This window comes from Aquarana catesbeiana, linkage group LG03 (assembly GCF_042186555.1).
Source record: "Aquarana catesbeiana isolate 2022-GZ linkage group LG03, ASM4218655v1, whole genome shotgun sequence".
In the NCBI taxonomy this organism is placed as follows: domain Eukaryota; kingdom Metazoa; phylum Chordata; class Amphibia; order Anura; family Ranidae; genus Aquarana; species Aquarana catesbeiana.
The window spans coordinates 650,198,483-650,225,086 of NC_133326.1; the positions used below are offsets into that span (position 1 = coordinate 650,198,483).

The 26,604-nt window shown below is 44.9% G+C and overlaps 1 protein-coding gene across 7 annotated transcripts in view; it reads right to left on the reverse strand.

Moving 5' to 3' along the window:
- DOCK6 (dedicator of cytokinesis 6) overlaps positions 1–26,604 on the reverse strand; it is a 299,047-nt gene that overhangs the window by 218,958 nt on the left and 53,485 nt on the right. For all 7 annotated transcript variants that reach the window (XM_073622622.1, XM_073622618.1, XM_073622617.1 and 4 more), the window contains exons 2-3: positions 11,041–11,131; positions 1,083–1,258 (exon numbers count right to left, since the gene is read on the reverse strand). In XM_073622622.1, the coding sequence (XP_073478723.1) occupies positions 1,083–1,258; positions 11,041–11,131 (267 nt within the window). The remainder of the gene's footprint in view (positions 1–1,082; positions 1,259–11,040; positions 11,132–26,604) is intronic.

Below are 26,604 nucleotides of genomic sequence, written 5' to 3' on the forward strand. Positions count from 1 at the left end.
TTGGCCACTGGTTGGTCTCTCCTGGTTTGTGTCTCCTTTAAGATCTGGGTGGAGGAGGCGACCTGGCTTTTCTCTATATAAATAGATAAACACCCATAGTGGGCGTGACCTGATAAAGGAGGCCTCCGAAACGCGTCGTCGTGGCAACGTTCTGACGTCATCCCCCTCCCGTCTCGTGCTCGTGGGCTACTGTGCAGATGGAGCGCAGTGCTGGCTGGATCAGGCGCATGTGCGATAGGCACTAGATCAGGGGATCAGGGGTCTCAAACTGGCGGCCCTCCAGCTGTTGCAAAATTACAAGTCCCATCATGCCTCTACTCTGTGGGAGTCATGCTTGTAACTGTCAGCTTTGCAATGCCTCATGGGACTTGTAGTTTAGCAGCAGCTGGAGGGCCACCAGTTTGAGACCCCCTGTACTAGATGCCGTGTCTATGTCTTTGCTCTGTAAGGGCTGTCAGGATCCAGGCAGCCATCACAAAGGGTTGCGGTTTTCTCCCCTGCCGGGATCTTTCAGGGGGGGAAAGGAGAGACGCCAGATAATATTTTAAAAGCTGCCGACATCTAAAACAAATGTGAGTGCATAGGTTGAAGTGTTTTTAACCTCTTAGCGCCGAGCGCACGCTAATATGCGGCCTCTCGGCGCCCGTGCCTTGGCGCCAAGTATCCACATATTTGTGTGCATTAGCGCTGGCAGTGCTGTGCCGAGAGGGCGTGCCTTGCGCGCTCCCGGCACAGTGGCCGGCAGCTTACAGAACGGCGATCGGGACTTTTTCAATTATGTGATCGCCGTGACAGTCAATCACAGCGGTCACGTGGCCATAAGCCCCGCCTCATTTCCCAGCGGCAGCCAGCGCCAAGGGTTTAAATATTGCTTTATTAAAGCCGCTTTACACTAGGGCGGATGTGTGCTCGCTTTCCTTTTGTTTTGGTCTAGAAATGGTATATGCCGAGTTACATAGGTCCAATATGAACCAATGTAATGATGTAATAATTGCCATACCAGGAATTCAGTTTTAATTAATTGTGTTGTCTACATGCCGTTCCCAAAGAAAATATTTTTTTTTTGTATTAACATGTCTTACCCCTCCTCCGGGGCTGCTGGCTCCAATGTGCGGCATTCTCTGGGCTCATATAAGATCTCAATGTCATCAGCGGGAAAGTCATACAAGTCTCTGAGGGCTTCACAGTCTGATTCAGGGGGGTGACAAGTGAGATACTCCTCAAAATCCAGTGGATCAACCACGTCCGTCAGGGGGATCTGTAATTATAAGAATGAAAAGAACACATAGGGATTAAAGGGGACGTAATACATAGCTTCTCCTTGTATTGAAACAGACAAGCTCAGTAATGTGTAAATCTCTCAGCAAGATCCCCCTGGCAATGCCGGCTTTTCTCATCAGAAGAACAGAACCATCTTTGTTCAGGCATCAACCAGATTCACCAGCTACTCCCTGGACTTCGATGATTGCTCAGAGATGACACAATCATGTACATTTTAGTGCTTGTACAGTTCACAAATGTCTAACACAACCAGCTCCTGCAGCAGTCTCTTCCTTCGTGACTTGCTACAAATGTTGCAGTCTAATCACTGAGGGAGAGGAGACTGAGGAAATGCTTCCTCCGGCACGCAGCAGACTGGTTACATCGTTGCATGCTAGGCACGGTTAATGGACTAGATTCTCAAGGATGGCTCAAAGGTACAGTTTTCTTTATTATACTGTTGTGGTCAGATCGGGAATATATTTATACAGATTTCTACAGTGACTAAGATACACTTTTACCACTCGACCTCCAGAAGATTTACTCCCTTTCATGACCAGGCCATTTTTTGTGATACGGCACTACGTTACTTTAACTGAAAATTGCGCAGTCATGCGACACTGTACCCAAATAAAATTTAGGTCATTTTTTTTTCCCGCAAAGAGAGCTTTCTTTTGATGGCATTTGATCACATCTGTGTTTTTTTGGGTTTTTTTTGCTTTATAAACAAAAAAGACCAACAATTATGAAAAAAAAAAAACAATATTTTTTACTTTCCACTATAAAACATATCCAATAAAATTTTTTTTAAAGAAATCGAATTTCTTCAAAAATTAGGCCAATATGTATTCTGCTACATATTTTTGGTAAAAAAAAAATCCAATAAGCTTATATTGATTGGTTTGTGCATAGGTTATAGCAACTAAAATAATATTTATTTATTTTATTTTTCTAATACTAGTAATGGCGGCGATCAGCGACTTATAGCAGGACTGTGATATTGCGGTGGTAAGACACTAACTGACACTTTGCAGGAACCAGTAAAACTAATACAGTGATCAGTGCTAAAAATATGCACTGTCACTGCACTAATGACAAAGGCTGGGAAGGGCTTAACCATCTAGGCCGATCAAAGGGTTCAATGTGTGCCTAGCCAGTGTTTTAGTGTAAACAGTGTGTTGCTTTTACTCCGGGAAGTGATGGATTTTATTCCCTGACACAAAATCCATCACTTTCCTGCTGACAGGACAGAGCTCTGCCCTGTATCTCTTCCTGGCGATTGGCCAGTGTCGGTGGACACCCAGTACCTGGCACCCACAGATCTGCTTCTGCTGTAAGTAATCACAGCAGAAACAGCCTGCCAGCAGCCGAGGTGCAGATTCACACACACATACACTATATATATATATATATATATGTATAAAATATATACATACATATACACACACACAGTATATACGGTATCTCACAAAAGTGAGTACACCCCTCACATTTTTGTAAATATTTTATTATATCTTTACATGTAACACTGAAGAAATTACACTTTGCTACAATGTAAAGTAGTGAGTGTACAGCTTGTATAACAGTGTCAATTTGTTGTCCCCTCAAAATAACTCAACACACAGCCATTAATGTCTAAATCGCTGGCAACCAAATTGAGTACACCCCTAAGTGAAAATGTCCAAATTGGGTCCAAAGTGTCAATATTTTGTGTGGCCACCATTATTTTCCAGCACTGCCTTAACCCTCTTGGGCATGGAGTTCACCAGAGCTTCACAGGTTTCCACTGGAGTCCTCTTCCACTCCTCCATGATGACATCACGGAGATGGTGGATGTTAGAGACCTTGCGCTCCTCCACCTTCCGTTTGAGTATTTCCCACAGATGATCAATAGGGTTTAGGTCTGGAGACATGCTTGGCCAGTCCATCTCCTTTACTCTGAGCTTCTTTAGCAAGGCAGTGGTCGTCTTGGAGGTGTGTTTGGGGTCGTTATGTTGGAATACTGCCCTGCGATCCAGTCTCCGAAGGGAGGGGATCATGCTCGGCTTCAGTATGTCACAATACATGTTGGCATTTGTGGTTCCCTCACCTGGTTGCTGCCACACATGCTTGACACCATCTGAACCAAATAAGTTTATCTTGGTCTATCAGACTACAGGACATGGTTCCAGTAATCCATGTCCTTAGTCTGCCTGTCTTCAGCAAACTGTTTGCGGGCTTTCCTGTGCATCATCTTTAGAAGAAGCTTCCTTCTGGGACGACAGCCATGCTGACCAATTTTATGCAGTGTGCGGCGTATGGTCTGAGCACTGACAGGCTGACCCCCCCACCCCTTCAACCTCTGCAGCAATGCCGGCAGCACTCGTACATCTATTTCCCAAAGACAACCTCTGGATATGATGCTGATCACGTACACTCAACTTCTTTGGTTGACCATGGCGAGGCCTCTTCTAGATAGAACCTGTCCTGTTAAACTGCTGTATGGTCTTGGCTGCCATGCTGCAGCTCAGTTTCAGGGTCTTGGCAATCTTCTTATAGCCTAGGCCATCTTTATGTAGAGCAACAATTCTTTTTTTCAGATCCTCAGAGAGTTCTTTGCCATGAGGTGCCATGTTGAACTTCCAGTGACCGGTATATGAAAGTGAGAGTGATAAAACCAAATTTAACACACCTGCTCCCCATTCACACCTGAGACCTTGTAACACTAACGAGTCACATGATCCTGGGGAGGGAAAATAGCTAATTAGGCCCAATTCGGACATTTTTACTTAGGGGGTGTACTCACTTTTGTTGCCAGCGATTTAGACATTAATGGCTGTGTGTTGTTATTTTGAGGGGACAGCAAATTTACACTGTTATACAAGCTGTACACTCACTACTTTACATTGTAGCAAAGTGTCATTTCTTCAGTGTTGTCACATGAAAAGATATAATAAAATACTTATAAAAATGTGAGGGGTGTACTAACTTTTGTGAGATACTGTATGTAATTCTGCACAGAACGGTCACCCTGTAGCAGTATATCTGCTATGGGGAGGTCAGTAAGTGGTTAGTATGCAGTTCAGTACTTCTGGCATCTGAGTGCCATTTAGAAAAAACATGGAATGCGCAATAATTCTCCTTAAAGAGCAACCTGTCAAGGTAAATAAAGAGCAGCTGTCTTCGCTGACTTGTTTTAATTAGTGCAAGCTTTAGGGCTGTCATTATTTTTTCACTACTACTTAGTGAGGCACTGACCCAGTACACGTATGTAGCCAGTGCAGCATCCACATGCATGATACATACTTCCTGTTCCTGTTCAGCAACTCACTACATAGTAAAAGAAGAATAAGTATGACAAAGCCTGAGGATACACCTTACAATACTAATAAAAATGGCTGCTCCAAAAATGATTGTCCTAACAGTTTGTTTTTTTATTGAGTTTTTATAAAATCTAAAACGTTTTTAACAAATACAGTCCTATGGCACCTTTACTATACCACAAGAGGATTCATAGCAACGGTTTAGAATGTCAAGAGTTATCTTTGTGTGTGCTTGTGTGTCCTCTGTCTAGAGTACCAGTTGGTCCTAGGGATGTTTTTATTGTTTTATATGGGGTATTTGTTTTTTATTGTTCTATATAAGGCTATTGACAAGGGTGGAGGCTCAGATGAAAATAAAAAAATAAAAAGATAAAGACAAAAAAAGGGCAGGGAGTGAGTGGGGAAGTTGATGAAAAGGAAATAGGGGTAGTTCACTTATTTACATGATTGAAACACTCCTAAGGCCACATCCGTATAATGTTTAACTCAGAAGAGGAGAGGAATAAAGGGGCAGAGGCCCTCGTTCGGACTTTTCAGGCAATGGACAAAAGTATAATAAAACGAATATTTTATTAACAACAAGATTACAACAGACAGGTCATATATAGAAAAGACTTAAAAGCATACAATACATATTGACAAAAAATTGACACTGAATGGGTGCTAATGAGCCCCTGTGCATCAACGCATTTCGCTATTGCTTCTTCAGGACACACAGGGTTTTGGTTGAAAGAAAGCAGGTCTCACTCACAGATAACCAGTTGTCTACACATGGAAATCTCCCGGATGATCAGAAGTAAATCACCATTTATAACAGGGGGTGGACTCTCAATAAAACCAATAGCCGGAGGGTGGGCTGATAACGTACATAGATATAGGTATATCATTCACCGGGTGGGGGAGAGGGGGATGAGAAGTGCAAAACTTGAAAAATCCTGGATGATCAAGGAGGAGGCAAGAAAAGCCTCTCTGACCCTTAACAGTCTACATTAATTGGGAGATTGGGCAAGTAGTTCCAAGACTGGAAAAATGCTTTCAAATAAATTCAGCAGGCACTTGTGCATCAACCCATCAGATGTATGTAAAGTCCACTGTAGTGTTTAAACATACAGTGGTGACTAATCATTCAGTAATCCCCCCAGGAACTTACAGAGTGGAGCCGCCTCCAGTGAATGATATATCTAGATCTATGTACGTTATCAGCCCACCCTCCGGCCCTCCGGCTATTGGTATTGTTGAGAGTCCACCTCCTGTTATAAATGGTGATATACTTCTGATCATCTGGGAGATTTCCATGTGTAGACAACCGGTTATCTGTGAGTGAGACCTGTTTTCTTTCAACCAAAACCCTGTAGTGAAACGCGTTGACGCACAGGGGCTCACTAGCATCCATTCGGTATCAATATGTATTGTATGCTTTTAACTCTTTTCTATATATGACCTGTCTGTTGTAATCTTGTTGTTAATAAAATATTTGTTTTATTATACTTTTGTCCATTGCCTGAACAGTCCAAACGAGGGGCTCTGCCCCTTTATTCCTCTCCTCTTTTGAGTTTCACTTATTTACACTTGCAGATGTAGGGCGGCAAATATATGTCTGCGGTTGTGCCGTGTTTTTACCACTCCACAACCACTTCCCCTGCAAAGGCAGGCAGTACTGCCTGCTGAATGCAACCCAACCACCTGAAAGGGTCTACACCACAACTGCGTGCAGTATAAGCACTTGCAGCACTGTGGTGTGGGTTTTTAGGGGTTAGAACAGAGGCCCCACTACTTGTTACGTGCCCTCTGCAGAGAAATGCACTGTGGATCGCTTTTCAGATGGCCAACGCTAGCCCTACTCAACAGATCTCTAGCCTATGGGTTCCTTCCAAAGCATTCAGGTTGTAAAAGTTAAAATAAAAAACGGACACTGCTAGAATAATTATTTTATTGAGTTTATCGAAGCCAAAACTTGTATTTTTTTTGTGTGGAGGCACAACAGGAAACGTGAGGAAATCTCTTTAAAGTGAGGAGAATTCCCTCTTAGACATTAGAACGAGTGTCTCCATTGGAAGATTTCCCCTCTATTTCAGGTCTGTAAAACTGTAAATTGTAGATATCCCATTACTTTCTGTTCTGGTGACAATGGTCACCAGAACAAAAATATGATGGACGTCAGCCAGAGCTTGGAGACAACCATTCTCAACTTAGCCAAGATCCAACAACGGCTCATGGGGACTATGGTCCATGAGAAACTCACGTCAATTCTTGAGGATTCTCATGCTAAATTTTTAAAGTTCTGGGACTCCTGGATAACTTGTAACACCCACCTATACATAGATTACACTCTACTTTTGGTATGAAGACCTCCACAGTTTACATTTGCTACATCCAGCTGATGGCCCACATGGGATTACCCCTTACTCCTTTTCCCCCTTCCCTCCTCCCCTGACTATCCCAGCCAAGTACCCTTTTCAGTCCTCCTCTTCATCACTGGTTCTCCTTTCTATTCTCCTGTTGCATATGTTCCGATCTACCCTTCCTTCCACCCTAGAGCTCCTTCTCTGAGCTGATTGGCATCCCCTCTCTTTTTTCTCAGAGAGGCGTTTGTCACGGAACGCCCCACACTCCGCTTGAGTGCTTCCGTCATATACCGCTTCCTAAGTCCTGGAACACGAGTCCAATGGATCTGGCTATAGGAACCCCAAGAACTAGACAACACCAGTCTTGGAGTACATCAGAACTACCTTTATTTTGAGATCTCACAGACCTTTATACAGCAGGGATGACTCAAAGCTAACCTAATTAACATGAGCTAATTTACTACAAAATGTACCCAGACCAGATGACAGTCTTGTGGGCACCGAGCTTCACACATTAATACAATTAACAATACAAACAACAATCTCCCCCCTCCTCAGCCTAGACCATTCGTCTATTAGCCAGGGCTGGTGGCTAATGTGATCAGCTCTCTCAATTAACATAAACACATGTTGATAACACCAGCATCTCCTCACAGGATGTGTCCCAGCAGAATGAATCAGTCTTATCAGCAGGGGGCTGCTGGAGGAATCCCCCCTCCCTCTTCAGGGACACAAATATACAGTAAGGAGTCCCCATACAATATATACATGACTGAGTCCGATTAATACAGTTCAGACTGGATTTCTCATTCACCTCAAATGCTAGGGCCCATAATCGGTGGGCAACAGGCTTGCACATAGTCCTCTCCAACAGCCTTCGCTCTGGCCATGCCCGTGACATTTCTCCCCTTTCGGCAGGAGACTAACACAGGAGGAGACCCCAGACGGGTTGACTCCGAAGTTAGTAAACAGCTCCAGTCCTCTACTGCCTGTACCCACACAGTACCCCAAATAAATTGTTCCAAACAAAGCATTACTCACCAAGCCAACCTCTGCCTCTCTCAGAGAACATATCTGCCGCTGGGGAGAGGCCTGGACTGGCTCTTCTCCCTGGAATCCTTTCTGCCGCTGGAGAGAGGACAGGGTGTCTGGGCTCACTCTGTCATGCTGTTGGGGATCTGGGCCCACTGCCCAGCATCCCTGGGGTATACATGTGGAGACTGAAGTCCCATCCACCTTCACAGGAAATCCATCCTCTGTTAGTTGAGGGCAGAGTCCAGCAGTCCTCAGCCCTGTTGTCAGCCCTTCTGCTGGAAACCCCACACCATCTGTTCTGGCTAACTGTTGGAGAGAGAGGCCGACTGCCCCGCCTCCCTGGAACTCTGTAGTTGTTGCAGGTGCTGGGCAGAGGTTGGTAGCACTCTGCCCTGTTGCCAGCACTTCTGCTGGGGACTCCGCATCCTCTGCTCCGGCTAACTGTTGGGGCAGGAGGCTGGCTTCCTCCACTCCCAAACTGTGTAGCTGCCATTGGGGAGGTGAGCCGGCTGCTTCCTTTTCCATTCCCTCATCTGGCTGCTGGGACAACATGTCGATGGTACTGTCTCCCAGGTACACGGATCTTTGCTGGGGAGGAAAGCCCACTTCCTCCACCCTGGCCAACTGTTGGGGAGGGACAACACACACCTCCTCCCCCTTCTCCCCCTGTATCTGCTGCTGGGAAGTGATTGCCATCTTCTCAGCCTGAGCCTCCACAATTGCTGCAGGTGTGGGGCAGAGGTCTTGGACCCTCTGTCCGGTTGCCAGCACTTCTGCTGGGGGTTTGCCAGGTGGTTCCTCCTCTACAGAAACGTCTATTAAATCCCCAGTCTCTGGAAGTGGTAAAAGTGTGGGACAGAGGTCTTGGACCCTCTGTTCATTTACCAGATCTTCAGCTGGAGAAGTTTGTTTTAACTCCATAGATGCTGCTGGCAGAAAATCACATGTCCCTGTCAGTGTTGTGGGAGAAAGGCCGACTACCTCTTCTCTCAGGAAGGCCGAAGCCACTGTTGGTGCTGGGCAGAACACAGTGAACTTTGGCCCTGATAGCAGCTCTTCTGCTGGAGGCTCATCAGGTTGTTCTTCCTCAGCAAAAAAGTCTATCAAATCCCATGTCTCTGCAACTGATGTCTGGGAATAGAGGTTCACCATCTCCTGTCCATGGAACCCAGAAGATGTTATCATTTCTGGACAGAGGTTAGCAGAGCTCTGCCCTGTTGTCAGCACTTCAGGTTTGGGGACGGCAATCTCCGGATTTTCCACTGCCGATTCTCTGGCATGCTGCTGAACTTGTTCTAGCAGTTTCCTGTATGCCCTTTCCAGATGCTGTTCCTTCCTTAGCAAATGGTCCAGATCAGGTTTGAGCTCTGAGACCCCTGCAAGACCGAGCATAGACTCTCTATAGTCTCTCATGTCCTCAAGGTCAGGTTCCCCCTCATCGCCAAACATAAAAAGATCTGTAAGGTTCTCCCACAGCAATCCAGGGCCGTCAAAGTCATATCCCTCCGGAGAGCATTCTGTTGTCTCCCCTAAATATCCCTCCTCTGCGTGCCATTGCAGAGCCCGATAACGATTGTCCAGCTCTATCTCCTGCTGGACCAACCTGTCCAACTCAGTCACCCATTGCTCCTGGGGCTGCTCTCCCAGGAATGCCATCCGCAATGCCCGTTGGTCACTGGCCCGTTGCTCTTGGGTTGGAAAGCACTTGCCCTGTTTTATACCAGCGAGACGGAGGGCTGCAATCCAGAGCTCCACCCGAATCAGCTGCCTGAGCTCCAGGTATTCATCCTCAGACACAGTCCTGGTGTATGTTGAAAGGATGATTCGCAGCAGCCCCGGGAATTCTGATGCCAGGTCCATATCTCCGCTGGGGTGACTGAAGTCTGCTATGCTGATCTTGGATCCAGTTGGAGGTTTGGATGTCCCAGACTTCAGGAAGCTTTCCCGCTGCTTGCCACCAATGTCACGGAACGCCCCACACTCCGCTTGAGTGCTTCCGTCATATACCGCTTCCTAAGTCCTGGAACACGAGTCCAATGGATCTGGCTATAGGAACCCCAAGAACTAGACAACACCAGTCTTGGAGTACATCAGAACTACCTTTATTTTGAGATCTCACAGACCTTTATACAGCAGGGATGACTCAAAGCTAACCTAATTAACATGAGCTAATTTACTACATAATGTACCCAGACCAGATGACAGTCTTGTGGGCACCGAGCTTCACACATTAATACAATTAACAATACAAACAACAATCTCCCCCCTCCTCAGCCTAGACCATTCGTCTATTAGCCAGGGCTGGTGGCTAATGTGATCAGCTCTCTCAATTAACATAAACACATGTTGATAACACCAGCATCTCCTCACAGGATGTGTCCCAGCAGAATGAATCAGTCTTATCAGCAGGGGGCTGCTGGAGGAATCCCCCCTCCCTCTTCAGGGACACAAATATACAGTAAGGAGTCCCCATACAATATATACATGACTGAGTCCGATTAATACAGTTCAGACTGGATTTCTCATTCACCTCAAATGCTAGGGCCCATAATCGGTGGGCAACAGGCTTGCACATAGTCCTCTCCAACAGCCTCCGCTCTGGCCATGCCCGTGACAGCGTTCTTACCCGTTGATGTAGAGCACACCCCATTGGCGTAACCTGTACCCCACCCCAGTGCTGGTCACAGAGCTCTTGATACCTTGACACTGGTAGTACTCTGCCTCCGTCTACCATTATCACCGCAATACTCATATATACTTTAATGGTCTCACTTCTGCTTACTCCTTCTTTTTGTACTTTAATGTTTGTTTTTTGTATTATCTGCAAAATTCGAAAAAACCCAATAAACAAAAAGATGATGCATCGCCCAACCAGGGAAAAGAACGAGCAGGTCTAACCCTACTCTATTCCATCCAACCCTTAAAAATAGTTTTGGGTTTAAATACACTTTGAATTTTTAGGGGCAGTTAAATGTGTAAGCCTGGCAAGGAACACAATAATCAGACTGTGTGATCTGAGTGTAAGGAAGCAGACATACATTCCATAGAAGAGATTAGTGACAAACAATCACACTGGTCCGGGACTCATGAAAACTTACTGATTGCTGACTTCCTGCTCGTTTCTTGGAAAGTTGTGGAGACCCTCCATATTCTCTGGAGACCTGCTTCCGAACCTCTGCAGCCACCGTCCTGGAACAGAAACAAAAATATCTAATTATTCTTTTCATTTGGCCTTGGCAGCTGTTCTTATACGATGGCCTTTCTATAAAGAAGAACTCTGCTAAGCTTACTTATGTAAAATGGGCAAGGACATAACCACATAAAGACGTTTAGACAAACCAGTCTTCTCTGTGAAGGAGATGCTTTCCTATGGCCTGTGTTAAGCATCTGCCAGGACTTGTGTTGAAGTTCAGATTTTAGTTTCTTGTCCTTGGTATCACTGCCTTGGTGGTACTGAAGGCCACCAGAGGTGAAATTTATAGGCTGCCTTGGCTGGGATGTAAACTCTCTAGATTTAAAGCAAAACTAAACCCGTCGTTTTAACTGTTTCAAAAAACAGTTACATTCCCTGCATAACTGTCAAACCGTCAAATGGCTGGTCACATAACTGATCACATGTGCAGCGCCATGGCAGTTGAAGATCAAACAGAGGCAAAAATGGCAGCTTCCTCGGCTGAAAACAATAGAAAGGTTTAGTTTTACTTTAACCACTTCAGCCCCGGAAGAAGTTATCCCCTTCCTGACCAGGCCATTTTTTGCGATATGGCACTGTGTCGCTTTAACTGACAAATGCGCGGTCGTGCAACGTTGTACCCAAACAAAATTAATGCCCCTTTTTCTCCACAAATAGAGCTTTCTTTTGCTGGTTTTTGATCACCTCTGCGGTTTTTATTTTTTGCGCTATAAACAAAAAAAGAGCGACAGTTTTGAAAAAAAAAAAAACACAATATTTTGAACTTGTTATGATATTTTATACTTTGTTATAATAAATATCCCAAAAAAAAAAAAAAAAAAATTATTCATCAGTTTAGGCCAATATGTATTCCTTTTTTTTTTTACCAAAAAAAATATAGATCGCACTAAACGTATATTGATTGATTTGCGCAAAAGTTATAGCGTCTACAGAATAGGGGATAGATTTATGGCATTTTTATTTTATTTTTTTTACTGCGATTTTTATCGGGACTGCAACATTGCGACGGACACATTGGACACTTTTTTGGGACCAGTGACACTTGTACAGCGATCAGCGCTAAAAATAGCCACTGATTACTGTATAAATGTTACTGGCAGGGAAGGGGTTAACACTAGAGGGAGATCAAGGGGTTAAATGTGTTCCCTCAGTGTGTTCTAACTGTGGGGGGAATGTGGCCGACTAGAGGAGAAGCCAGATCATTGTTCCTACTTAGTAGGAACACACGATCTGTCTCCTCTCCCCTCACAGAACCGGGATTTGCGTGTTTACACACACAGATCCCGGTTCTCGCTCTGTCACGAGCGATCGCAGGTACCCGGCAGTCATCGCACCCACTGGGCACGTGCGTCGCGCTGCGCGCGCCTGCTAGGGCGTTTTGAAGAGCAGACATACAGCTACGACGGCACGCGCAGGGGAGCCATCCTGCCAGGGTACAACTGTGGCGGCTGGTCGGAAAGGGGTTAAAGTGGTGGTAAACCATTACATATACCCAGTGAAGTGACTGGCCTCAGGTAATACACAGAGCTGAAACAAATCCTCCTACTTATACTATACCCATTTATCTGCAGCCATCTTTCCCCTACATCCTAAGGGCAGAATTTACACAGGATCTCTAAGCTCTAAAAAGCAGGGGGTGGAGAAGAGGAGAGCTCTGAAAACTGATTGGAGGGGAGGGACACAGGAACAGAGCTGAGGCTGTCAATCAACTGAAGGTCCCTCCCCTGTCACCATTTCTCTCATGGTGTCAGAAAAACTTGTCAGAAGTGACTCATGCTTATAGCAGAGGAACGAACTTCAGACAGAAATAACACTTAGTGCTCTGGATTGAGACCAGCACACACTAGAGGGATATGCTTTGTTCATATTTCATGTCTGACATTTACAACTACTTTAAAAGAGATGTATGGGTTTTTTTTTTCCAGAATCATATCTACCTATGAGGATGCAGCATCGGTCCGATGCTGCATCTGTCCCCCTGATGCCTCTAACACTAAGAACTGAGCGATCAAAGACCGCCGATCGCTCGGTTCTCACAGCTTCATGAACAGAGAGCTGGTGACTGTCAGTCAGCAGCTCTCTGCTCTGCCCCCCTGTGCTCACTGCCACGCAGGGTTGAGGAGGGGCCAGGTTATATTTACTAAAACTATTGCATTTCCATGATCTGTGTACTGTGGGACACCTGATATAGTGAAAGCAGGCTTTGGGTTTAGTAACACTTTAACTGACTCCTCAAACAAAGCAACAGGCATTCAATGCGTTTTGGGGGGGCCAAAAAAAAAAAAATCCCTCTTCATCAGGGGTTAACCGCTTAAGGACCAGCCGCTGTCATACGACGGCAGGTTGGCTCTCCTGGGCGAATCACCGTAGGTGTACGTCAGCCGCTTTAAGAGCGACAGGGGGCGCGACTCTGGAGCCGATGCACATGGCCGCCACCCACGATCGCTCCACAGAGAGCCAGAACCGGGATCTGTCAATATAAACAGACGGATCCCGGTTCTGTCAGGGAAGGAGAGACAGATCTGCTGTTCCTAGTGATCAGAAACAGCGATCTCTCGCCTCCTCCAGTCAGTCCCATCCCGCCACAGTTAGAAACACCTCCCAGGGAACACATTTAACCCCTTCCCTGCCAGTGACATTTACACAGTAATCAGTACATTTTTATAGCACTGATCACTGTATAAATGTTAATGATCCCAAAAATGTGTCAAAAGTGTCCAATCTGTCCGCCGCAATGTCGCAGTCCCGCTAAAAATCGCAGATCGCCACTATTACTAGTATATAAAAAAAAATTATAAAAAATAGCATAAATCAATTACCTATTTTGTAGACGCTATAACTTTTGCGCAAACCAATCTATATACGCTTATTGTGATTTTTTTTAACCAAAAATATGTAGCAGAAGAATATATATTGGTCAAAACTGATGAAGAAATTAGTTTTTTTTGGGGGGATATTTATTATAGCAAAAAGTAAAAAATATTGTTTTTTTTTTCTTTCAAAATTGTCGCTCTATTTTTGTTTATAGCGCAAAAAATAAAAACCTCAGAGGTGATCAAATACCACCAAAAGAAAGCTCTATTTGTGGGGAAAAAAAAAAAAAGACGGACGTCAATCTTGTTTGGGTACAGCGTCGCACAACTGCGCAATTGTCAGTTAAAGCGACGCAGTGCCGCATTGCAAAAAATGACCTGGTCAGGAAGTGGGTAAATCCTTCCGGTCCTTAAAGCGGGATTCCGGCCGTAAAAAAAAAATATTTACAAAACTTACAAACACTGTAGCTGCTGACTTTAAATAAGTACTTACCTGTCCTGGGTGCTTGCTATGTAGGCCGCCCGAGGCCGACCCCTCCCTCGGCTCTCGGGTCCCGGCACCGCCATCCTAACTAAGGGAAACAGGCAGTGGAGCCTTGCGGCTTCACTGCCAGTTCCCTACTGCGCGCGCCCGAGCGGCGCGGCGCTCTGTGAATGGCCCCGTGGTGTTCTGGGAACACACACAGTTCCCAGAAGACAACGGGGCCGCTCACCGAGGAGCAGAACACGCTGCGGAATAGGAAGAGGCAGATTAGGAAGACTGCCTAGCAACAAGGGTTTAGGTAAGTTTAAAAAAAATTTTTTTTCAAATGTGTTTTTTTTTTTTTTTTTTTTAGGATTTTTGGTACATTTTTTTTTTTCAGGGTGGCCCTCCACTTTAAGTGGTTAAACAATGCATCAAAATAGTTAATGAACTCTAAAACTAAAGCTCCTGATTAATCTGTGGCAGCATACATGTGGGAACACAGATAGTACATGTTGTGTACCAGTGTTAGCATTACAGGAAGTAACAAATGATAGAGGTAGTGACCCTTCCTCACTCCAACCAAAACAAAAAATGTCTTCAATTTGCCACTACCTAAAGCAGACCATCCGTGGTCAGGAACTTCCTGTTATAAGGGGACAACGCTCTGTCCTCGTCTCCCACACCCTCCCAATGGAGACTATAAATGGCCCTGCCCACATACATTGCACGAGCGTAGTCTGCAATTGTTATCATCAGGAAACCCTTCCTGAGAATTGTCATGCAGCTGATGCTGGAGAGCAAGTGGACATGAAATAGCTGCAAAGAGTGAGGATGAAGGAGATCAAACGAAGAACATAAAAAGTGAAGCTGTATATATATATTTATTTATTTATTTATTTTAATGGCAATTGTTTTTTTTATGATAAACAGCGCTTTATCAAACTAAACCTCACCCAGTTAGGGTTTAGATCTGCAGACTTATGGTACAGGTGCAGCAGTTTCCTAGCCAATCGGACAGAAGTTATATTATCGAGTTGTTTGGGATAACAACAGCACTTACTGAAGTTCTAGCTCCGTTTTCGTTTTTAATGTAGGTACCATTATGCAAATAGAGAACAATGGCTCCAGCTGTGCCTGACGCACACAACCAGAGGACGCCCGCGCGCTCGCTAAGCCGTCGTGATCCACTGACACAGTTCCAGCTATTATCCCCCGAGAGGAAATGCTTGTAAAGAGCTGTGGAAAGTATGGCACTATAAAGGAGGATTTGATGCCATTATAGTTCTCGGCCCTGCAGGGCTTATCTGCTATTGTCAGGAAGTGAGCTGCGCTGACAGGCTAGACACAGGAGAGCCACGGAGAGCCCGGGAGGTAGCAATCAGTTCACCCTGCACAATCTCTGCAGCCAACTATAGACACAGCAATGGGAAAGCATGCCGAAATAAAAAATAAAGTGATTTTTTAATATGAGAATTAGACTCTCTAGGTTTACTCACCTTCATTGGTATATGGCACGTACCATCACATAATACAAGGACTACGATTGGCAGTATACACGAATACACTCTATGGACACCAAAACCCCCAATTTATTTGCAATTCAGGAGCTTTCTGTGAAGAGTACTGTTACGATTTGTACAGTTTTTTGGCTTCAAACTTTGTGGGAAGAATTTGGAGAAGGTCCTCTTCTGTTCCAGCATGACAGTGCACCCATAGACTACCAGCTCCACCATGACATGGTTTGACCAGTTTCCAAGGAAGAAACCCAAGCGGCCTGCAGGAAGCCCTGACCTCAACCCTACTGAACACCTTTGGGATGAATTGGAACACTGAACCAGGTCTTCAACATCAGCAGTTGACCTCACAAATGCATATTTGGCCAAATGTTCACAGGCACACTCCAAAATCTAGAAGACCGTCCCAGAAGATTGGAGGCTATTATAGGCGCAAATAAGGGGGAGAGGCAGTGCCATATTAATGTCCATGATTTTGGAATTGCAAACAATACACCAACTGAAAAGCAGGGGAGTCGGTGCTCACTAATATTCTATGGTAAAATGCTGGTCCAAAATTAAATGATTGAATAAAAGAAATCAAAAACAAATATGGAAATACATAAGGTCCATTTTGTCCAAGGTCTGTGGCCGCTCAGCCTGCCAAGTCCTCCACACCATCCTGGCAGTAACATCAAGGAGTTCGTTGACACCTAAACTCCCGGCCGTTTCCTCTGCAGGTCCGGATGCCACACAGCTGTCCTCCAATCCATCCTGTCCACCAGCTTGGAGCTCTGCACATCAATCTACAGCACCTTCACATGCCGCTTGCAAGTTAACTAGATGTAAGTGGATACTTAATAAATCATTGTTGTTTTTATCTACATTGACCCGGCGCCCTTTCTTTTCTTTTTATGGTTTTGGAATTGGTCGTCCAACAAGCTCATGCAGGTGTGATGGCCAGGGGCCTACAAACCATTAGCAATACAGTGCAACTTCCAACTCTAATTAGCAGAGAAGGACAATCCTTTGGAACCAAATTCCTCCGTCCTTCTTTTCTCATTGATCGTCCCTATTTTCCACGGTTTCATTTTATGTCTTATAGGCTGAGGCAGATTGAAGCTTTATCAAGTGCTTAAACATTTCCCATGATCCTTATCTCAAGCGGTTCAGAAACCTTTCCTGGTGTAGCCAAATGTTCAGTGAATATACAAAATTACTAACTAATATTCCTACTCTTTCTGAAGTTGAATTTTAGGCACTGTATGGCAATTTTTACATAGTTACATTAATTCAGCTTGGCTCAATGTAAGTATGTATGTGCCATACATGTGGGATCCCCTTGGAGGCTGGAGTTACTTTGGTAGGCACCAGGTCACATGCAAAGCAGCTGTCCTGCAGCTTACTGAACACAGGAGGTCACCTGCTCAGCTCAGGTACTGTTAAGAGAGCACTTTACAATTTCTCAATTAATGCAATCTCCACCTCGTCCAATCTCCGCCTCTCCACCGTATCCAATCATTTTTGAGAAAATGCAAAGTGTTAACTGAATGGGGCCCATGCCAAGTAGTTCATTATTGATCATTCATTTTTAAATTGCACAGGGGGTTAAGGGGAATGGGGGTGGGGGGTGCTAAAGCAATGGCTGTTAAATGCATTGCATGAAAATTAAAGGTCCACTCATTAAGTAGCCCCCACCCCAAGAAAAAAAAACACTACGTCAAAGAGCAAAAGAAAATCGATTTTATGGAAGTAGCTATAAAATCAGAGATAACGCAGAAGCTACTTCCATATCTAAACACATCAATAAAACATATGGGTAGGAATATTTGTTTTAGGTCTTCACTCTACAATCACAGAGGAAAAGTAAATGGAAGAAAGAAAGGGAAAATGCAATGACATTAATATCTTAAAGCTTATATGAGGTTTTAGTGATTGGGTTCATATATAATTTAAAAAAAAAATCAACAACAACAAACCAAAAACTATCATAGTTTTTTACTTTAACAGTTTAGGGCAGGGGTTTCCAATTTTTTTTTTAAAGAGGGCCAGATTTGATGAAGTGAACATGCGTGAGGGCCGTCCATTTTGCCTGACATTCTTTGAATCATTAAAATGAAATGCAAATGAACTAATACACTGCCCAACAAGAATTCTGTTGCCTCTGTGGCTGTGTGTGGTGAAGAGATGAGCCCAGGCGTGTTAGTTGGATATACCGTATTTACTGGCGTATAACACACACCTTCATTTTAAGAGGGAACTTAAATTTTAAATAAAGAACTGTGACGCAAAATAAGGGTCAGCGCTCATCAATGCAGCCCAATCAGTGCCCATCTGTAGCCTCACCATTGCCATGAATGCAGCTTCGCCATTGCCATGAATGCAGCCTCACCATTGCCATGAATGCAGCCTCACCATTGCCATCAATGCAGCCTCACCATTGCCATCAATGCAGCCTCTGAATGCAGCCCCACCCTTGCCATGAATGCAGCCTCACCATTGACATGAATGCAGCCTCACCATTGACATGAATGCAGCCTCACCATTGACATGAATGCAGCTTCACCATTGCCATCAGTGCAGCCTGATAAATGCCCATCTGCAGCCTCGGAGGGGACAGGGAGGGGGCGGGATGAGCGCCAACAGATTACATACAGGAGAATCTCCTGTTTACTCGGCGGCCTTTTTAATACAAAGTCCCACCTCCTATGATAGACAGAACAGTCATCCAATGCCAGCCCAGGAGATGGGACTTCCTATTACAGAGGCCGCCAAGTAAACAGGAGATTCTCCTGTATGTAATCTAACGGCACTCATCCCGACCCCTCCCTGTCCCCTCCAAGGCTGCCAAAACAATAAATACAGTATATATCTTTTGGGGCCCTCACAACGAATCCCTGAGTGTCGTGCAGCGCTTGGGGATTCGTTGGGGGCCACAAAAGACATATATATACAAATTACCAGTGGGGCCGTATTAAACCAGAATGCGGGCCGCAATTGGTCCCTGGGCCAGACTTTGGACATGCCTGGTATAGGGAAATAGTAAAAAAACACACAATGACAAACATAAGACACAATAGGTTCTTGTCTACAGGAAACAAGGAGTGTTGACATGAGGAACAAGTGCTAAATTTTGTACAATGGACCAAACCATGTCTTGACAAAACAGAACACATTTCTAAAATGCTACCAGATGCTGCCACTAGCCCATTTTCTGAAAAGTGATCTGCAGTTAAGCCACTGCTGTCATGCGTTCAGGAGGGGATCCTTCCACCTTTTGAATGTCTGGCTTTTTTTTTTCCCAAGCTCTTGGCTTCCAGTTGCAACACAGTCCCATCACCTTGAATGTATTTCTTTTCTGTGCTCCACAGTACGGTGCTGGTTGATTCCATGTAACCCAAAAGTGTGAACTGTCAAATCACAGCACCAAAAAAAGCACGAGGGTGCTTTGTCAAACCTCTGAAGAGGAAGGGCCTTAATCCCTGAAACCCCCGAGGCACAAGGCACCAGATAGGGTCAAGGTACTCTAGTGTACCTGGCTGAAACCAGGCAGACTCCACTCCTTAAAGGAGAAGTATAGCCAAAGCTCATTTGTCTGTACTTCGCCTATGGATCACAGGAGTGCAATTCGTTTTGCACTCCTGTGACCCGTTTTCAGCAGAGAGTGGGCTGAAGTCCACCGATGTTACCGATGTCAGTCCAGGCACTGCGTCATCACGACAATAAAGTCTGGATCCGCCAGGTTCATGGACCGACACCCTGCTCAGCCTCTCAATGTGCCGCTGAGAGCCCGAGCCGGCCACTCAGCCCCCTCCACAGCCCAGAGCTCCAGTGAGCGAGGAGGGGGGCAGAGCAGAGAGCTGTGACTGACAGTCTGCAGCTCTCTGCTCATGGAGCTCTGAAAAACGAGCGATCAGCAATGTTTGATCACTCGGTTCTCAGTGTAGAGGCACCGGGGGACAGATGCAGCATCGGACCACTGCTGCATCCACCTAGGTAAGTATAAATCCACAAAAAAAAAAAAAAAAATTCCTTTACTTCTCTTTTAAGGACCCGACAAAGCCTGTTCACCAATTACTTGGCGAGTGCTTCCCCGAAAAGAGATTCCCAAATGGTGAGAGGAAAAGGAGCCCGAAAGCCACAGATCTTCTCCCAGACATCAGGTCAGGCCCCCAAAAAACATGCACACTCCCTCTGTGAGTAAAAAAAACCCAAACAAACCCAAATTGAAATGTAAGTGCTTCTGCAATAAAAAAGTAAAAAAAAGTGCCAAGTGTAATACACGTGGCAGGTAGAGGTGCACCGAATGGAAATTTTGGTGCCGAAACCGAAAATGCAGGATGCACTTAGACGAAAACTGAAACTGACAGTTTTTAAAAAATATTTATAATTTTATATAGAATTGTATTATATTCGACTTTTTAATGTCATCAATTTAAATTAACATGAATTTATTGTCGGCCATTATTGGCACCTTTAGTGCAAGAAAAGCTCAAGAAAAATGCAGTCTGCAGTCTCTGACCATCTTCTGTATCATGTCCTAAGTCTCTAACCATCTCTTGTATCATGTTCTCAGTCTCATCTCTTGTATTATGTCCTCAGTCTCTAACCATCTCTTGTATCATGCCCTCAGTCTCTAACCATCTCTTGTATTATGTCCTCAGTCTCTAACCATCTTCTGTATCATACTTCACAAAGAAATAATAATAGAATTAGTACAAATCCAACTCAGGTGCCTATAACTATTATAGCAGCGCTACTATCATAAAGTTTATGATCAGCTTTCATGTATATATAACACACAAGGGAAAAGCAGTTGACAGATGGTGTGGAAAAGTTCCAGAAACCTCAGATGGTGATCTTGCATTGTTACACACTTAAACACCCCACACTGAAGTCTGTGTATCAAACGCCCCTTCGGGGTTCACACTCACTAGAGGGATGGATATGTCAGGCATGGATAGATAAACCACAGCTGTCCTCAGCATCAAGGAATCAAGGAATTCGGTTACCAATTTTTAACAATAAAAGAGGAAAAATATCTTGCCCCTATTAGCACACGTATCCCTATTATATATACTCTTCTCAAAATACACAAGGACCCTTTAAATCCTCCTGCTAGGCCCATTGTAAACGGAATTGGATCTGTCACGTCAAGGATAGGCCAGTATTTAGACTGCTTTGTTACAAAAAAGCGTAATAGTGACAAAAGCCTATCGTAGAGACACTGAGAATGATGAGATCTTCCTAATCACCGCTGACGTATCGTCACTGTATACGGTGATACAGCATGATGATGCGATACTGGCCCTAAATTGGGCTTTAAGCCAAAGAGAGGACTTGCCGCATCAACAAATAATTTTTTTACGTGATGCTCTTGATTTTTGTCTTTCTCACAATTATTTTTGGTTCAATAATGAATTTTTCTCCCAAAAGAAAGGTGTGGCTATGGGCGCTAAATTTGCGCCCAGTATTGCTAATTTATTTATGGGAGGACAAGTATGTGTTTAAGAAGAAGAGAAATGAGCTGTTGTTTTATAGACGGTATATAGATGACCTTACAGTATGTTCATATGGGCAGGCTCTGAATCCTCCCTGATAGAATATTTAGACTAGTGATGAACCAAATTTTCGGCCGCCGAAACATATCGGCCGAAAATGTCCTTTTCGGTTAAACGCCGAAAAAGGAAATCTCGCCGATAACGGCGCCGAAAATGGGGGCGGGGCCCCGTCCCTGGTGCTGCCCATTACGGGGGGGGGGTCCTTCTGGCGTGGCGCGCCACAGTCCTCTCCTCTCTTCTCCTCCTCCCCTCCCCTCGCCCTCCCTCCCTGCTGCTATCTCCGTTGTGTACGGAGCTTAAAGGGGTTGTAAAGGTAATTTTTTTTTTTTAAATAACAAACATGTTATACTTACCTTCACTGTGCAGCTCGTTCTGCACAGAGTGGCCCCGAACCTGGTCTTCTGGGGTCCCTCGGCGGCTGTTTCAGCTCCTCCCCGCAAGGACTCACCACCTTAATGCGAGCTCCCTCGCATGGTGGTTAGTTCTTGCGGGCGCGCTCCCGTGATACAGCCGGCGGCTATAGCCGCTCACTGTATCACTCGGCCCCGCCCCCTGGCGTGCCCCGTCATTGGATGTGATTGACAGCAGCGCGAGCCAATGGCTGCGCTGCTTTCAATCAATCCACTGTAGCCAATCAGCGGCCAGGCTGAGCAGTGAAATCGATGTCGGGAGCGAGCGGGGGACTTTCGAGGGGTCAGGTAAGTAAAACGGGGGGGGGGTGGGGGCGGCTGTATTGTCGGAAGTTTTTTCACCTTAATGCATAGAATGCATTAAGGTGAAAAAACTTTTACCTTTACAACCCCTTTAACTACACAGACCGCAGTACAATGTCCCGCCTCCTGTGATAAACGGAACACTGATCCAATGGTGGGACATTGAATCAGTGTGACGTGATTACAGGAGGCGGGACATCATTACTGTGACCCGGGCAATTCAAATGCAGCTCCGTGACACACGGAGATCGCCGCTCTGATTCAGGAACTGGCAAGCTGCGTGATGGGCACTGCCAGGCTACATGAGGGGCACTGGCAAGCTGCATGACGGGCACTGGCAAGCTGAATCTTATGGGCACATGTGGGCTGCATCTGAGGGGCAAACGCGAGCTGCATGATGGGCACTGGTGAGGCTGCATTGATCTCTTGTATCATGTCCTCAGTCTCTGACCTTCTCCTGTACTATGTCTGCAATCTCTGACCCTCTCCTGTACTATGTCTGCAGTCTCTGACCCTCTCCTGTACTATGTCTGCAGTCTCTGACCCTCTCCTGTACTATGTCTGCAGTCTCTGACCCTCTCCTCTACCATGTCCGCAGTCTCTGACCATCTCCTCTACCATGTCCGCAGTCTCTGACCATCTCCTCTACCATGTCCGCAGTCTCTGACCATCTCCTCTACCATGTCCGCAGTCTCTGACCATCTCCTCTACCATGTCCGCAGTCTCTGACCATCTCCTCTACCATGTCCGCAGTCTCTGACCCTCTCCTCTACCATGTCCCCAGTCTCTGACCATCTCCTCTACCATGTCCCCAGTCTCTGACCATCTCCTCTACCATTTCCCCAGTCTCTGACCATCTCCTCTACCATGTCCCCAGTCTCTGACCATCTCCTCTACCATGTCCCCAGTCTCTGACCATCTCCTCTACCATGTCCCCAGTCTCTGACCATCTCCTCTACCATGTCCCCAGTCTCTGACCATCTCCTCTACCATGTCCCCAGTCTCTGACCATCTCCTCTACCATGTCCCCAGTCTCTGACCATCTCCTCTACCATGTCCCCAGTCTCTGACCATCTCCTCTACCATGTCCCCAGTCTCTGACCATCTCCTGTACCGTGTCTGCAGTCTCTGACCATCTCCTGTACCATGTCCCCAGTCTCTGACCATTTCCTGTACCATGTCCCCAGTCTCTGACCATCTCCTGTACCGTGTCTGCAGTCTCTGACCATCTCCTGTACCATGTCCCCAGTCTCTGACCATTTCCTGTACCATGTCCCCAGTCTCTGACCATCTCCTGTACCCCATCTTCTGTCCCCAGTCTCTGACCATCTCCTGTATAAAAATATTTTTAAAAACAGTCACTTTCGGTATCGGTGCTGTTTCAGTATCGGTTTAGGTTTTCGGCTTAGTGTATTTTTCATTTTCAGTATCGGTTTCGGCACCAAAAAACCCATTCGGTGCATCCCTAATTTAGACCATCTGAACCGTAATAGTAATAATATAAATTGAACCAGTCAGTGGAGTAAAAATCAGATTAATTTCTTAGATGTAAGTATATATAGGGTTAATGATAGGTTGGAAACTAAGGTTTACTTTAAACCAACGGATAGGAATAGTTTCCTGTCCCTTCAGAGTGGCCATCACACTTTATGGTTAAAGAACATCCCAAAGGGGAAGATAATTCGTGTTAAGAGGAATCGCTCAACAATAGTTGACTTCGAGGCAATCAGAAATATTGAAAGAACGTTTTATAGAGAGAGAAAGGATATGATCCCCATAGACTGGATGTGGTCGGAAATGAAGTAAAAGCTATTCCACGTGAGGAGTGTTTAAGGAATATAACAGTGGCCAGGACACATACAGATAATGAATGGAGTTTTATTACATCATTTCACTCTCAATATAAAGAAGTAGAGTCTATATTCAAAGCCCATTGGCATGTCCCGAGTCTAGATAAGACCCTCAAGCCTGTTTTACAGTTGAAGGTCCGAATTGCGGAACATATACAGAACATAAAACTTGGATTTAAAGACCATAACGTTTCACTGCACTTCAAATTGCATCATAATCAGGACCCCTCTGGATTAAAGTTTTGGGGAGTAGATCACGTAAAACCAGTGTGGAGAGAGTCCAATCAGGTGAGAGAACTCTCCAAACGCAAAACTTATTGGATCTTTTTAATTGATACACTCACCCCCAAGGGGTTAAATGTGGAGTTGGACATTAATTGCTTTATCAGTGATTACTGAGGTTATACAGTAACTGACTCCACTTCTTTATAAACATATATTGTATGTGGGTATTATTCTGGTCCCCTACTGTGCATTGAATTATGTTATTCTGATATTGTAGTCCATTTTTAATATCACTATGTGTGTAATGATACCATATTATTCACAGCAGTGATGGTTATATTAAATCATCGATTTTGGGTTTTATTATTAGTATGTTGTGACATTTAAACTTTAATGTAGTATGACTGTATGGACACTTTATAAAATGGGGATGTTTATTTTATTTTAGGAGTCATGCAGATTGTTGCCCCCTTTTTTATTTAGTCATGAAAGAAGATGTTTTTCTATATAGTGTTTTAGATATTAGCTAATATCTTAAGAATGTTTACCGGTTACTATGACTGTATGATGTTGCATATAAGCATATATATGAGTCCTCTATGCTCCACTGCTGTTATAACAGAATGATTCCTACAACCGAATGTGCTTGCTGCGGGTTTAAGTAGTGTGCACCTGTAGAGTTAACATTTGCATATCGTGTTGTCGTTATAAAAAGCCGGGATGTCGCGTCGTAAGGCCATGCCCTCAGAGGAAGTCGTAATGACGAAACTAGTCAGGGTGTGACCTTACGACGACCGGACGTGACGAGTGCGTTCCACGACCAGGAAGAGACAAACCTGGAAGCAAGTGGTGGATGCTGCTCCCCACAGAGCGCGAGTTGCACTATTCCCTGTGGAACGCTCATCTACTTGCCTAGATAGTTTTTAAGCAGTTTGGCCAATGATTTTGTATGGAAAACCTTGTAATAAACGGAAAGAGAAAACGGAATTACGCTATTGGAGCCTTTTTTTCTGTCCGAGAAAACCGGTGGAGATCTTAGGATAAGCTGTGACACCTTCCTTAATGCTGAGGACAGCCGTGGTTTATCTATCCATGCCTGATAAATCCATCCCTCTGGTGAGTGCGAACCCCAAAGGGGAGTGTGATGCACGGACTTCGGTGTGGGGTGTTTAAGCGTGTAACAAAACAAGATCACCATCTCAGGTTTCTGGGACTTTTCCACACCATCTGTCAACTGCTTTTCCTTTGTGTGTTAAATACACATGAAAGCTGAACAGAAACTTTATGATAGTAGCGCTGCTATAACAATTATAGTTGGATTTGTACTAATTCTATTATTGTTATTTCTTTGTGAAGTTTTATGTGTTTGCATTTTAAGCGGCAGCTGTGGTATTTGTGATATGCAGTGCTGACATTTACTGTTGCAATTGTGGAAGCTCTATATATTTTATGAAATCTGATATATCTATTGCGCTGAGATAGTGGAAGGAGGCCTAGAATTCACTGTAGATTTTTTTGATATCTTCATGTCTGCAGTCTCTTACTTAAACACACTGCTAATAGTATTAGCAAAATTTAAATTCGGTGCACCTCTAGCAGACATGATACAAGAGATCAATGCAGCCTCATCAGTGCCCATCAAATGCAGCCTCATCAGTGAAAAAAAACACAATTTTCGGCCGCCGAAATTTCGGTGCACCTCTAATGGCTTTTAACTTTTACAAAAATTGCTCTAGACCAGCCAAAAGGCCTGCCCAACAAGCACATGCAAGTAAAGCAGTAGGTGACATGATCAAGTAGTGCCCGTGAAAACTCAGTTGGGTCCCAAACCCATAGGGATTTTCTGATACCCCTGGGACAACACCCCGGGGGCACATCATCCAGAGCTTTTTTGCGCCTCCACCCCTGGCCAGACAAGAGTATCACCATCTCTACCAGAAACGCATTCACAAAGTCATGCCTACAACCTGAGACAAGCCTGGTGCACAAGGCCAGAATCTTCCTGGAAGGAAATGATCCCTCCCACAGTACCCACCTTATAACATCAGAAATTACTAACTGGCGCTCCCCCTCCGTGCCCTCAGGGTGGCAGTGTTCTGTTCCAGACAACTGATAAGAACAGATACTACACTTGATCTTAGCCAAAAGGTGACTTGTATGGTCAAGTTTGACAGGCGGTGCTGTCTGCCAACTTAACATGCCGTGTTAAATTTGCATGTGAACAGCCCCCTCCAGCTGTATTGTAAACTTTAGGTGGGTGCTCAAACACCTGTTTTTACCACCCCAAGCCATCCATGCGAAAGAGCCCAAGACACCCAGCTGGATTCTGCAATGGATCGAAATAAAGA